The sequence below is a fragment of the Tursiops truncatus genome, chromosome 10, assembly GCF_011762595.2.
Source record: "Tursiops truncatus isolate mTurTru1 chromosome 10, mTurTru1.mat.Y, whole genome shotgun sequence".
NCBI classification, from domain to species: domain Eukaryota; kingdom Metazoa; phylum Chordata; class Mammalia; order Artiodactyla; family Delphinidae; genus Tursiops; species Tursiops truncatus.
In genome coordinates, this window is record NC_047043.1 from 91,121,223 (window position 1) to 91,135,743 (window position 14,521).

Consider the following 14,521-nt stretch of genomic DNA (forward strand, 5'->3'; position numbering starts at 1 on the left):
ATCAGCGAACAAGTCAGCATGATACCAGGGTAGTGCGAGTGAGGATGCAGGTGTGGGAAATCAGGATGCTATATAAGCGCTACATAGTCTTTTATTGAAAGCAGCACACACTGCCACAGATTAATAAGGGTCTCCGGGTTAGGTAAGTGAAAAGGAAAACAACCACAAATCATCTTTTATTATTATAATTATTGGGTGAAAAAAAACAGTAGTATCAACAGCCACACTCTGGATTGTATCTGTGTGGGAAGAGGTGATGCCACCCTAAGTAGTTCCAGAAAACACACACACACATGCATGCACACTCCCAAGAACCTTCTACCAGGTAAGACCAAACTGACCCTCACTCCATATGGCCAAATAGCTCAGTCTCTCCTAGGATTGTGTGTACAAAGCACACAAGGTGTTCCCACCACCTGCTTTTGCCATAAATGACTACCCAATAAAATAAACACTAATGATTAACATTTGCTCCCTGGAAGTCACTGAACAAGAAAAAGATAATCCCCGAATAGCCTCTGCATACAGAGCACTGACTTTTCCTAAGCTCTCCAAAGAAGATTTAAAATGATTTGCCATTATGATTTAGTCTTGGAACTAAAAGATACACATGACACTGAAGAGGTCAGTTCCTGGGTTGAAATGTTTACTAATCACATGGGTATTTTGGTCCAAAGCTTTTCCTGAAAATATCTGTTTTTAACTAGCCTTTGCTTTTGAAACACCTGGAGTATGAAGAGTAACCAAACTCTCTTGATTCTAGGTATCTGGAATTGGCTTTATTATAGGACCAGTTATTATGTACCAGGTTCTCTGCTAGGCACTGGTAATACACAGGCCATCAGGGAAGGAAGGCAAATAAATTAAGACCTCAAAGAGGGGACTTGCCTGGTGGCACACTGGTTAAAAATACGCCTGCCAACGCAGGCGACACGGGTTCGAACCCTGGTCCAGGAAGATCCCACATGCTGTAGAGCAACTAAGCCCGTGCGCCACAACTACTGAGGCTGCGCTCTAGAGCCCGCGAGCCATAACTACTGAGCGTGTGTGCCACAACTACTGAAGCCCGCACACCTAGCGCCCGTGCTCCACAACAAGAGAAGCCACCACAATGAGAAGCCCACGCACCGCAACAAAGAGTAGCCCCCACTCCCCGCAACTAGAGAAAGCCCACACGCAACAACGAAGACCCAACGCAGCCAAAATTAATTAATTAATTAAAAAAAGAAAAAAGACCTCAAAGACAATTGGGAGTTTAAACAGATCAGATGAGAACTATCAGGGCTGTGAGGAACTGCAGGGCTCAAATCCCAGAGAGAAGGGAAGCCCAGAGAGACGAGCCTATTTTCCCAGAGGTCTATTGATTCCAATGGCAGCAGCTATAATGCTGAGAAGCTGAAAAGAACTTTGCATAGACTTATAGGCCAAGGAAGAAAAACCTGGAGCTCGGTGCCCTACAAGGAAGAAAAGTCATGGAAAACCCCTAGACTGTTCGTTGGTACCCTGAAGAACTATACCCAACTAGCCCTCACAGGGACTGAAGCTCAGCTTCAAATCATCTCAATTCGTGATTGGAATAAGCTAATATGAAATAGAAGTTTCCAGAAGCAAAGGTAAGTCCACTCTAGAGAAAGATCCCACTATCCAGATCTCAAATAATCACCACAGTTTTTCTTAAACAACATCTGGTACTCAATCAAAAATAGCAAGGCATGTGAGAAAACAAGATGTGACCAAAATTCAAGAACAACAGACAACAGAAGCAGATCAACAGAGTGACCAGATATGAGAGTTGTCAGATACAGACTTTAATATATGATGACTAAATGCAAACTAGTATATCTCGAATGGATAAACAAGGTCCCACTGTATAGCACAGGGAACTATATTCAGTATCCTGTGATAAACCATAACAGAAATGAATATGAAAAAGAATGTGTATATTTATGTGTAACTGAATCACTCTGCTGTACAGCAGAAGTTAACACAACACTGTAAATCAACTGTACTTCACCAAAATAAATTTTAATATACATATACGATGACTAAAAAACCACAGTGAGATAGCACTATACACTGACCAGAATAGCTTAAATTAAAAATACTGACAAATATCAAGTGTTGACTAGTTTTTGTTCTTGTTCTTTAGCTAAAAGAAATATAGTAAATACAATATACTGTCAATATACGGTAAATCAAAATGGTCGATATCATAGGTATCTGTTATGCTATTTTCTGTACTTGTCCGAATTTTTGTAACATTTCATAATTAAATGTTGAAAGAAGAAGAAAAAGCTGTGGTCATTGAGAGATCAGCAAGGGCTAAATTATTTTAGCCTTCAGAAGTCATGTTCAAGAGTTTGTACTTTATTTTAAACAGAGGAGTGACAGCATTAAGTGTGTCCTCTATAAAGATCATTACAGCTGCGGTAGAGCAGAAAGAGTGACGGCAGGGAGCCCAGCTGGGAAGCTGATGCAGTAATGCAGATGAGAGACAGGCAGTGGCTCTACGAATGAAGGAGAGCTGTGAAGATTTCAATGAAAGAGTCTGAGTTTGCAAGGGAGTTGGGATTTAGTTCTCAAAACTGTTGAATTTTATCCCAGTCAAATAAGGAAGCAAATGAGGCCTCTGTGACAGAGAATAAACCTACAAGGAGAATGATTTATAGACCAAAGACAACATCTGAGATAGAGCCCGGGACTGGGGAAAACAAGAAAAATACGGATTTTTCTGTAAATCCTTAGAAGAAACACAAGCAATTATAAAACTGAAACCAATAAGCACTCAGCTCAACAACAGATGGTCAGAGAGATACATTCACAACTTGCCAGCATTTTGAAGCCTCGTGCACCCCCTTCCAAACATGCAGATGCTTTAATCTGAGGGGGAAAAAAATTCTATTTCTGATTCTGACAGCAAACGCCAAGTCACATCTTGCCAGTAGAGAATGGCGTCTCCCAACCACAAACCCAGTGAGAACTTCACAACCTTATTCTCATTTTGGAGAGATGGGTTGTCTTTGACCACTACTTCCACCAGTCCTGCCAGAAAGTACAAGGAAAACAAGGAGGAAATGACAGTTTCCGAAAAACTCAGCTTTTTCATCTGCCCCCAAGAAAGTAGATTTCTGTCTCTAGATTATTCATGAGCAATCCACGTGTTATTCTGTGAAGAAAAATCAAGCATATCACACAAAGTTATCCCCGTATTCTGAAAAAGGGCCGAGGCAGAGTCTGACAATTTCTTCAATTACGCTGAGCTGTTCAACACTCTACTGAGAAGAGATCAAAGAATTAATTTTCTTTATCACTACCTTTTATGCCTTTTCAAGAGGTTAAGGTTTAAAATTAAGTTCCCAGTCTAGCTAGTTTGGGTATAAATATGCATTCTTGGATCTGACTTATGAATGTCTAGTTTGCTAGAGATAGGATTTTTAAATGGTATTTTCCCCCCAATCTGTTTACACAAGAAATATTCAGTCATGTTCTTTTTAAAGGAAGTACTTCCCACCCACATGCCCAGTTTTTGTAGCGTCTCAATTTTTGTATATTCTGCTGGGAGAGCTTGGTTTTAGAGGCACAGTAGTCCACTAACTGCAGTCAACATTCCTCCCATGCCAGAAAAGGTAAAACTTAAACATGGTTGTCTCAATTCCCAAGGTTTATGATGCACTGAACTGTGGAGTTCATACTGTGGAGTTCAGCAAATAATCATGAAATGACTCAACTTCCTGATTCAACATTCACCCAGAAAACATCCTTTCTCATTTTCTCCAAACAATGCTCTTCAATCAAAATTTCAACCAATGAAAACTCAGGCAATTAGCTGGATGATAAATACCATCTACCGGATCTCACTAGTTATTAATAAGCATTAATGCATCTTGCATACTTATTTATATATCTCACTTTGATCACATTTATGAGGCTGAAATAATTTCTAAAGTTATAGACAGATTCCCTCAAATCATTAATACCATTGCAATCCAGCAGCATATGAAATGTCCATAGACATGTCTACACAATGCTTTAAGGTTGAAATGAGAGACAAGTGCTTAGTATCCCTTTGGGGAAATTCCAAGATTAACGTCAATAGAAAAGAAATACCCGAAACACATGAAATTGCTGCCACAGCCTGCCCAGGGGATGGATGTAACCTCTTCACAATACATACTCTGAGACTGATACTCACTGGGTTAATGATCGTTTCTTCAACAGAATGGTGAATGGTCCACCAGTCTGAAGTCCACTCCCAGGCATTCCCTACTATATTGTATAAGCCGTAACCATTGGGAGGAAAGGCGTCAACCTAAAAATTAAAAAAAGGGGGAAATGTCAAAGTACTCATCTTGTCTAGAAAACCTCTTTGGTACAAACATGTACAAAAAACTCTTACTTTAAAGTATGAATATTAATTCTCATTCCAACAGTGAAAATACAATCTGGCCAATGTAGAAACAAAGATATTCTTCAGCTTTGAGCTCTCAAAGGGAGTTTAGAAACCTAAGAAGAGTTCACATTACATAGTAGGACAGTCAATGAAATTATTCCTAATAGAGAGACTAGTACTGGTCATAAGTCAAATCTGTATCTGACTGGGGAGTGAGGGGTAAACCATCTTCAGACCTTCAAAAGCATAACAGAAACACCATATTAGACCCGGTATCAGTCTTGTCATCAGAGCTGAGCTCTGCTGGCCATGATGTCTTTTTAGCACTGAGAGACCCCAAGCCAATTCTATCCTCTCCACCAGCCCCTTCCAACTCACCAGCTTATCTTTACGCCTCAGTCGTTATCATCGCAACACTGAGGGGACTTGTTTTTATAAAGAAAATGTGAATTCATTACCGAGCGTATTTGTAATACATAGAGGGTTTGCAATCTCTGGCACGTGGAAGTATGAGGTAAGCTGCACAGGCTCTTCAGCAAGTAGTTTGATCACATTTCAAAGGCAGACCAGACAGTCTGCCACATAATACTGTCACAGACATGGTACCAAAGTGCAACACTTGTGTAAGAAGGAGGGTGGGGAGGAGCAGAGAAAAATCTTTGACTGAATAGTAAATATGTACAGAACAGTTATGCTATTTTAGGGACGCAAAATTTTTCCTAACATATTGTAATAGAAATTCTCATACATGAAGAAAACTTTTATTTTTTAAATGAAAAAAATACTGTTATCTTTGGGGTTCTTTTTTTTAAAGTATTTTTTTAAATCCATGTTTTTTCCCCCAATTAATGAGATAGAACTAAAAGGAATACCATTCACTTCTACTTGGCTTCAGAAGGTTTTAGACTGACACATAAATATGGAAGCATCTCACACTTGGGCAATTCAGAGCACTTCAAAGTTATGAAGCTACTCCGAAAAAAAAAACTTAATCCAGGCGAGGTGGAAAGCTGAAAACGTTTACCACTCTGCTTCCTCACTCAGCATTCATTATGGAAACAGTGGTACCTATTCATTGCTTCATTCAGTAATTCCATGAGTGTCGAATGAAAGCAGGAAGGGTTTGATGACATAGACATGAATGAGCTTTAATGAGGGAGAAAGGAGGAGGATACCAAAAATTAAAAATCCAATCCTGAAAGGCAGGGTGGGATGAGTAAGGTAAGATAATGAAAGAAAAGGTGCAGGAACTCCCAAGAGGGAGAGATTTCGGGCTGAAGGTGAACCCTCTTCAACAAAGGTAGAAGTGCCTTGTGGGAATTGAGGTCAGAGTTCAAAAGACAGAGAGACAGTAAAGGAGGAAAGGCCAGAGGATACAATGTCCTTTCAAGAATTTGGAGATGATCAGGAACAGCAAGACAGAATAACAGCTGGAAAGAGAAGGAAGGAAAAGGAGAAAATAAGTTGTTTCAGGGAAAGAAGGGAAGGAGCAAGGGACGCGAGAGCAAGTGAGATGGAACGAACGTTCTGGAAGAAGGAATCATTTCTCAGGCTCAGAGAGCAGACGAGTGGAGGGGCTCTCAGGTCAGTCAGCCTGAGGTCCCCTTTATGTGCCAACACGCAGCAACCACTGGACAAGCAAGTTAGCCTATCTGGAGCGGTTAAACCATAACATGAGGAAATAAGAGCATCTACTCAAAGGTTTGAGGGGTTTTCCCTCTTTAAACAATATGACGTTTAAGTGAGGTAAAATCAGGAGGTCACCACCCCCAAAATTACCACGAGAATATAAAAATTTTAAACGCTCATGGTTAAATTAATCACACCAACCAAAGCTTCCTTCCAGAAAGCTCATTAAAAGACAAATGTACATGAGAAATACTTCAAACATGCTTATTTTCAGGTGAATGAGCTGATAGGCATGAAAACCAAAACATACTAACAACTGTACAACAGAGGCCTAACCAAATACAAATCCAATTCTTCAAATTCACTGTGGTCAGAATAGTCTGCTCAGTTTACAACCAGAGTGAAAATAATAAAATACATAAAATAGCAGGGGAGGGAGCTATTTCACTGCAGTCCATCCTATCATTAAAGTTCAATTCCTGCTCTCAACTGACCAGGGCCTGTGGACACAACAAGGCAGCTACGGAGGACTTGAGATAATTCTCTGGGTAAACAGTCCCAATTTAAAGGTATAGATCTTGTCTAGTCTCATTCCAAACACAGGTGGAAGTGGCCTCTGTATAACTTGCTGCTTTTTTTCTCCACGGGTCCTGTTTCTCCAATTGATTATTTGCGGGCTCCTGGTAACTGTTCTAATTTTGTCTTAGGAACTTCTATGGCAACTTCTTCAGGTAAGTTCTGTTGAATATACTCCAAACAGACATCTGTTGAACCCACAGTTAAATGTTCCAACTCGAAATATCTGTAAAGTATCCTTATTTTATACGGAAACTGGTGTTTTCTGAAAAGGTGCACTGACTTGAGAATAAATGACTATTTTCCTTGGAGGCTCATGTGCTTAAATAATGACAAGAAATTCTGTAGCCATTAAGTGCTGTAAAATATTCATAACTGTCCAGTACAGCTGCTCATGGCCTTTTATGAACACTGGCAGGTGCTAGTATAATTTGTGTGGTCCACCAGAAGCCCATGCCGTAGGCCTCAAGGCTAAGGGCAGTGGCCCTACTTCACACAGACTCCCATTGAAGAGGGACCTCCAGGCCGCCGAGGCCCTTCTCAAACCACGTGATGGCCACTGTGCAGCTTCTGCACCAACTATCATCTTTCCTGGGGTGTCATGAGCAACCTCATCCGGCACCTTATTCTGTTCATCCTGCAGCACTGTTCTGCCAACAAAAGGTGGCCCATGAGATACTGGCTGGGCTTCTTACCCAGGAAATGGTTGAGAACAGGTTGAGATAGTTTAGACCCCAAGGTCTCTAATCACTCATTTTACTGACTAAAAAATTATGCACCCATGACAGCACAAGCGATCTTGAAGGAAACTTGAGAAGAATCAACTTCTAGATGGCCTGATTAGCCTTTTGCCTGTTGAATAATACATCCAGTTCCCACTGGTTTGTGTCGGTACCTTTATCATATACCTAACTCATATATATAGAATTTTAGAAGCACACACATATGCACCTATGTGCCTATTTAAGGGCAACATATTCTCATGCAACTTTTTTTTTTACATTAACTCTGCAAAAAAAAAAAAAAAACAACTATATGGCTCAAAATATTTTAAAAGTTCTCATAGGTCAAGTGTCTCCTAACCCTTCATCTTTTCCAGTGTCTCAGTCTTTCTCACTTGTTTACTATTTCAGTTGAAATTCTGGAATCACTTGGTCATGTTCCAAATAACATATGTGTGCTACATTCATAAATAAATTTTGGAAGAATCATATTTGTCTGAAACAAAAATACAAATATTTTAAAAATGACAACTGTTTGAAAGATTGTTGAAAGAAAATTATTCTCTGTAACAACAAACCCAGTAAGGTGCTACTTCCTCGCCACAAGACATCTTTCCTGACTGTGTTAAGAGAAAACGACACATATCCTTTTCAAACTCTTCCAAAATATAGCAGAGGGAGGAACATTCCCAAATTCATTCTATGAGGCCACCAGCACCCTGATACCAACACCAGACAAAGATGTCACAAAGAAAGAAAACTACAGGCCAGTATCACTGATGAACACAGATGCAAAAATCCTCAACAAAATACTAGCAAACAGAATCCAACACCACATTAAAAGGATCATGCACCATGATCAAGTGGGGTTTATCCCAGGAATGCAAGGATTCTTCAATATATGCAAATCAGTCAATGTGATAAACCATATTAACTAACTGAAGGATAAAAACCATACGATCATCACAATAGATGCAGAAAAAGCTTTCGACAAAATTCAACACTGATTTATGATAAAAACCCTCCACAAAGTAGGCATAGATGGAACTTTCTTTAACATAATAAAGGCCATATATGACAAACCCACAGCCATCATCGTTCTCAATGATGAAAACCTGAAACCATTTCCACTAAGATCAGGAACAAGACAAGGTTGCCCACTCTCACCACTCTTATTCAACATAGTTTTGGAAGTTTTAGCCACAGCAATCAGAGAAGAAAAAGAAATAAAAATAAAATCGGAAAAGAAGAAGTAAAGCTGTCACTGCTTGCAGATGACATGATACTATACATAAAGAATCCTAAAGACACTACCAGAAAACTACTCAAGCTAATCAATGAATTTGGTAAAGTAGCAGGATACAAAATTAATGCACAGAAATCTCTTGCATTTCTATACACTAATGATGAAAAATCTGAAAGTGAAATCAAGAAAACACTCCCATTTACCACTGCAACAAAAAGAATAAAATACCTAGGAATACGGGCTTCCCTGGTGGCGCAGTGGTTGGGAGTCCGCCTGCCGATGCAGGAGACATGGGTTCGTGCCCTGGTCCAGGAAGATCCCACATGCCGCGGACTGGCTGGGTCCCTGAGCCATGGCTGCTGGGCCTGCACGTCTGGAGCCTGTGCTCCGCAATGGGAGAGGCCACAACAGTGAGAGGCCCGCGTACTTCAAAAAAAAAAAAAAAAAAAAAAACCTGGGAATAAACCTACCTAAGGAGACAAAAGACCTGTACGCCGAAAACTATAAGACACTGATGAAAGAAATTAAAGATGACACAAACAGATGAAGAGATATACCATGCTTTTGGATTGGAAGAATCAACACTGTGAAAAGGACTATACTACCCAAAGCAATCTAGAGATTCAGTGCAATCCCTATCAAACTACCAATGGCATTTTTGACAGAACTAGAAAAAAAAATTTCACAATTTGTATGGAAACACAGAAGACCCTGAATAGCCAAAGCAATCTTGAGAAAGAAAAACAGAGCTGGAGGAATCAGGTTCCTGGACTTCAGACTATACTACAAAGCTACAGTAATCAAGACAGTATGGTACTGGCACAAAAACAGAAAGATAGATCAATGGAACAGGATAGAAAGCCCACACATACACCCATGCACCTATGGTCACCTTATTTTTGATAAAGGAGGTAAGAATATACAATGGAGAAAAGACAGCCTCTTCAATAAGTGGTGCTGGGAAAACTGGACAGCTACATGTAAAAGAATGAAATTAGAACACTCCCTAACACCATACACAAAAATAAGCTCAAAATGGATTAAAGACCTAAATTTAAGGCCAGAAACTATCAAACTCTTAGAGGAAAATATAGGCAGAACACTCTATGACATAAATCACAACAAGATCCTTTTTGACCCATCTCCTAGAGAAATGGAAATAAAAACAAAAATAAACAAATGGGACCTAATGAAACTTCAAAGCTTTTGCACAGCAAAGGAAACCATTAACAAGACCAAAAGACAACCCTCAGAATGGGAGAAAATATTTTCAAATGAAGCAACTGACAAAGGATTAATTTCCAAAATTTATAAGCAGCTCATGCAGCTCAATAACAAAAAAACAAACAACCCAATCCAAAAATGGGCAGAAGACCTAAATAGACATTTCTCCAAAGAAGATATACAGACTGCCAACAAACACATGAAAGAATGCTCAACATCATTAATCATTAGCGAAATGCAAATCAAACCTACAATGAGATATCATCTCACAACAGTCAGAATGGCCATCATCAAAAAATCTACAAACAGTAAATGCCAGAGAGGGTGTGGAGAAAAGGGAACACTCTTGCACTGTTCGTGGGAATGTAAATTGATACAGCCACTATGGAGAACAGTATGGAGGTTCCTTAAAAAACTAAAAAGAGAACTACCATACGACCTAGCAATCCCACTCCTGGGCATATACCCTCAGAAAACCATAATTCAAAAAGAGTCATGTACCACAGTGTCCATTGCAGCTCTATTTACAATAGCCAGGATATGTAAGCAATCTAAGTGTCCATCAACAGATGAACGGATAAAGAAGATGTGGCACATATATACAATGGAATATTACTCAGCCATAAAAAGAAACGAAATTGAGCTATTTGTAATGAGGTGGATGGACCTAGAGTCTGTCATACAAAGTGAAGTAAGTCAGAAAGAGAAAGACAAATACCGTATGCTAACATATATATATATGGAATCTAAAAAAAAAAAAAAGGTTCTGAAAAACCGAGGGGCAGTACTGGAATAAAGACGCAGACGTAGAGAATGGACTTGAGGACATGGGGAGGGGAAAGGGTAAACTGTGACGAAGTGAGAGAGTGGCATGGATTTATACATACTACCAAATGTAAAAGAGATGGCTAGTGGGAAGTAGCCACATAGCACAGGGAGATCAGCTCAGTGCTTTGTGTCCACCTAGAGGGGTGGGATAGGGAGGGTGGGAGAGAGATGCAAGAGGGAGGTGATATGGGGATATATGTAAATGTATAGCTGATTCACTATGTTATAAAGCAGAAACTAACACACCATTGTAAAGCAATTATACTCCAATAAAGATGTTTAAAAAAAAAGAGAGAGAAAACGAAATGCTTTTAACATTGCTTCATTAACGTATGGTTTTGCTGACAAAAGAGCAGAAAGAAAGGAACACTCATGGAGGGAAACTTGCGATACACAGTCTGGAAAAGAGTTTGGTTATATATCTGAAACCCTTATGAAGAAAGTTTTCTAGTCTTTGACTCACTAATTTCACTGTTAGGAATCTATCTTTTAAAAAATCATCAGACTAATAAGGACCTACTGTATAGCACAGGGAACTCTTCTCAATACTCTGTAATGACCTACGTGGAAAACAAATCTAAAAAAGAGTGGATATATGTATATGTATAATTGATTCACTCTGCTGTATAGCAGAAACTAACACAACATTGTAAATCAACTATATTCCAATAATAATGTTTTAAAAAATCATCAGAGATACAATTTAATATCTATGCATAAGATGTTCATTGTTGTTTAGCAGAAAAACAGATATAAATTTGCAAAAATAAGAGGTAAATAAATTAGGGTTCATTCAAATGACAAGTTATCCAGCTGCTAAAAGACATGTATTTGTGAAGAACTGCTAATGACAGATAAAATGTTGCTGATATTACACAGAGAAAAACAGTAGGATTTTAAATATTATAGTATGACCCAAAAGCAATATGTAAAAAATATATAGGCACATATACACCAGAAACATTTATGCTGGCATCTATGGTAGTTAAGAGCATGGCCTTTGAAAACAAACCGACCTGGTTCAAATCCCAGCTGTGCTGCTTTCCAGCTGTATAACCTTGGGCAAGTTAGTTAACCTCTGTGTGCCTCAGAATGCTCACCTGGAAAATGGGGATAACAGTACCTACCTTACAGAGCTGAAGAGACATTAAATGAGATAATTCATGCAAATGGCTCAGCAACATGCCTGGCACTCTGCAAGTGCTCACTAACTACTAGCCATTAGGAGCATCATCAACATAGGAGACGAATGGGGGGAAATGCACCTAAACGTTAACAGGGGTTACCTATCTCTGGGGGGTAGGATTCCAGATCCTTTCAATTTTCTCCTCTGTACACTTCTTGTTTTTTCAAAGTTTCCACAACAAGTGTTATGGAATCGGAAGGAAAAAGGTGTTACAGAAAAAGAATGTCTGGTTAATTATTAGTATTTGCTACGTGCGGTGGTGGACGGAGGCAGGAAGGGGGCAGCACGTGGGGCAGAGAGCGAGCAGCGCTTTCACTCATTGCTGGTGGTTTCTCGGTGCGCTGCAGCCGCCGCCATCCGTCACAAGCCTCGCTACTCACAGGCGCAGTCCCTCGAAAGCCGTCCTCTCCGGTGTTGGTCACAGGAAACTCGCCCTGCCAAATGTTGGCATAATGTTGGCCCTTCGGCTGCAGTCTGTTGCCCCAGGGGAAGAGTCTGTCAGAAGAGACACAGGCATCAGCCTGTCAAACAGACACAGGCTTCTGGACGAAAGTCAAGAGGAGGAAGGCAGTGAAAGAGAGAACATTGCTTGCTTGTTCCGAGTGAGCTATTTTTAAAAAAAAAAAAAAATACATAAAGCTTTTAATCAGGATTTTTTTTTAACTTCCGCACAACCAGTTCATGTCAAGTTCACAACAACCTTGGTCTCTCCCGAGGACTCAGGAGCCCTGAAATAAATCACAGAACTAAAAGAAGGGCTTATAGGAGGCTGGGAAAGCAGACATCATCCTGGACTTATATGGAAGCATGATCAGGCAACATCACACCGCACTTTTTTATAAAGCCTTCGTTATTTTAAGGAATCTTTCCTAGATGTGACCCAAACATGAGTTTTCTGTCTCATGGCTCTGGAAGCAAAAGATATATTGCTGCTTCAGGAGATGCCTAAAATAAGAAAATCCAAAAAGCAAGGCAGCCTGCCAGGAGGCTCTAAGGAGGACTATGTGACACGGGGATGGCGGCTCAATTGCCGTAGCCCACCTCACCACACACATGGCTTTGGGAGACTGTCAGGGGGTGGTGATCCCTGCATCCATGTTTCCTAAGTAACTTCACGGGCAGGAAGAAAGCCCAGCAGGAGTAAGCTGCGATCTGGCTGTGGTTTTAAATCAACTGTCCAGCCAAAGTAAGTTCCGTATATTTAGAAAAAGGTCCACATACTGTTAGGCAAAGACGAGACCCTCCAAGTACCTATTTTGCAGGCCTCCTCGACAGCTGTACTCCCACTCGGCTTCCGTGGGCAACCGCTTCCCGGCCCATGTGCAGTAGGCGACGGCATCGTTCCAGGAGACGTGAAGAACCGGGTGATCTGGCCTGGGGAACAGCGAGAGCAGAGTGAGCAGGGCAGGAACCAGAACAGGAACAGGAACAGGAACCGGCAGGACCGGCTTCAGCAAAGTGCCCATCAGCACCTTCACCTCAATCTGTGATGCTGAGGTGAGCCTGGTCCCCAAATCCAGCCCCAGCCGGGTCACATCTGTCACCCTCGACCACGGGTTTCTGACATCCAAGGCTCCCAAAGAGGTTATGATCCCGCTTGGAACAAGACTCAAAACATTTCTTCACTTTGCATGCAGGCCTGGACCCCCAGAGAATCTCACTTGGTGCAGTAGGTGTGGAGACGCACCAGCCAGATCCCCCTATGAGGAAGGAATGATTTTCCAGCTGCTGGGCGTGGCATCAGCAGAAGCTTCCAGCTCTCGGCTCCTTTAGGAGAGCTGCAAAGAGCCGCCTTACAGCCAGCGAGGACCAACCACGGCAGGGGCATAAAGGCGCAGCCGTGTGAGTTCACCATAGCTAAATCCTACGTGTCATTTATACCCCAGAGCCCCAAGGACTGGGTGGGATGTCCTGGACCTGCACTGTAGTCTTGGCTTCTCCCTCTGCCCAATCCTGTTTCCTCCCCATCCCTTCCACAGGTGTGGATCCCCTTATACAAATATTCTTCACACCAAGCTCTATCTAAGCATCTGTTTCCAGAGAATCCAATCTGTGATACTTGGCCTTAAACTTTGTCTCTTTCTGCTATAGATGAGTCAGCTATATGTGCCTCACTCTAGCAAGTGAGGAATCTAGCAGATTCCAAATAAATCTTTATTTTTTCTAAAAGTATAGAGGGGTAGGGAAGGTTAGGGGGAAAGTTTGAGAGTAAGGGGATAAACGTATTTACCCAGCACCAGATAACTTTAATTCCCTGCTCACTCTTTCTCAGGTGGACTCTACATTCCTAGGCTATTTCTTAAGCATCTTTGAATTCCCTACAGTAATTACACAACTTTCACTTATTCTTTAAAAGCGTTTATTGAGTACCTATTACATGCCAGTCACTGTTTTCAACACTGATATTAAGACATGCACTTTTCTCAGGAGAAGGACTCACTCAGTGGATATAATACATTCCACTCTCACTTTTCCTTCTACCCTTCACTTTTTCTTCTACTATTAAATTCAGAAAAGAAGATAATAATTGGGACCTAAGAGGCCGTCAACCTGAGGTACCCAAGAATCCTACAACTTTCCACCTCATGGCCTATTTCTACCACAGAGGCTACCACCTCAGGCTTTGAAAGATTTCTGACGTTTTCAAGGGGCTATATCCCTAAAGCTGAACTTCATGCACTTCCAGATTCCTGACAATGAGGTCAACAACCAGGAATGTT

At 40.8% G+C, this 14,521-nt stretch overlaps 1 protein-coding gene across 10 annotated transcripts in view; it reads right to left on the reverse strand.

The window, feature by feature from the left end:
• SUMF1 (sulfatase modifying factor 1) overlaps positions 1-14,521 on the reverse strand; it is a 372,466-nt gene that overhangs the window by 299,322 nt on the left and 58,623 nt on the right. For all 10 annotated transcript variants that reach the window (XR_004528608.2, XM_073787582.1, XM_073787580.1 and 7 more), the window contains exons 5-7: positions 13,053-13,175; positions 12,182-12,296; positions 4,193-4,309 (exon numbers count right to left, since the gene is read on the reverse strand). Coding sequence is in view for 9 of the 10 variants with exons in the window: in XM_073787582.1 (XP_073643683.1) it covers positions 4,193-4,309; positions 12,182-12,296; positions 13,053-13,175 (355 nt within the window). In the remaining variant the exon portion in view is untranslated. The remainder of the gene's footprint in view (positions 1-4,192; positions 4,310-12,181; positions 12,297-13,052; positions 13,176-14,521) is intronic.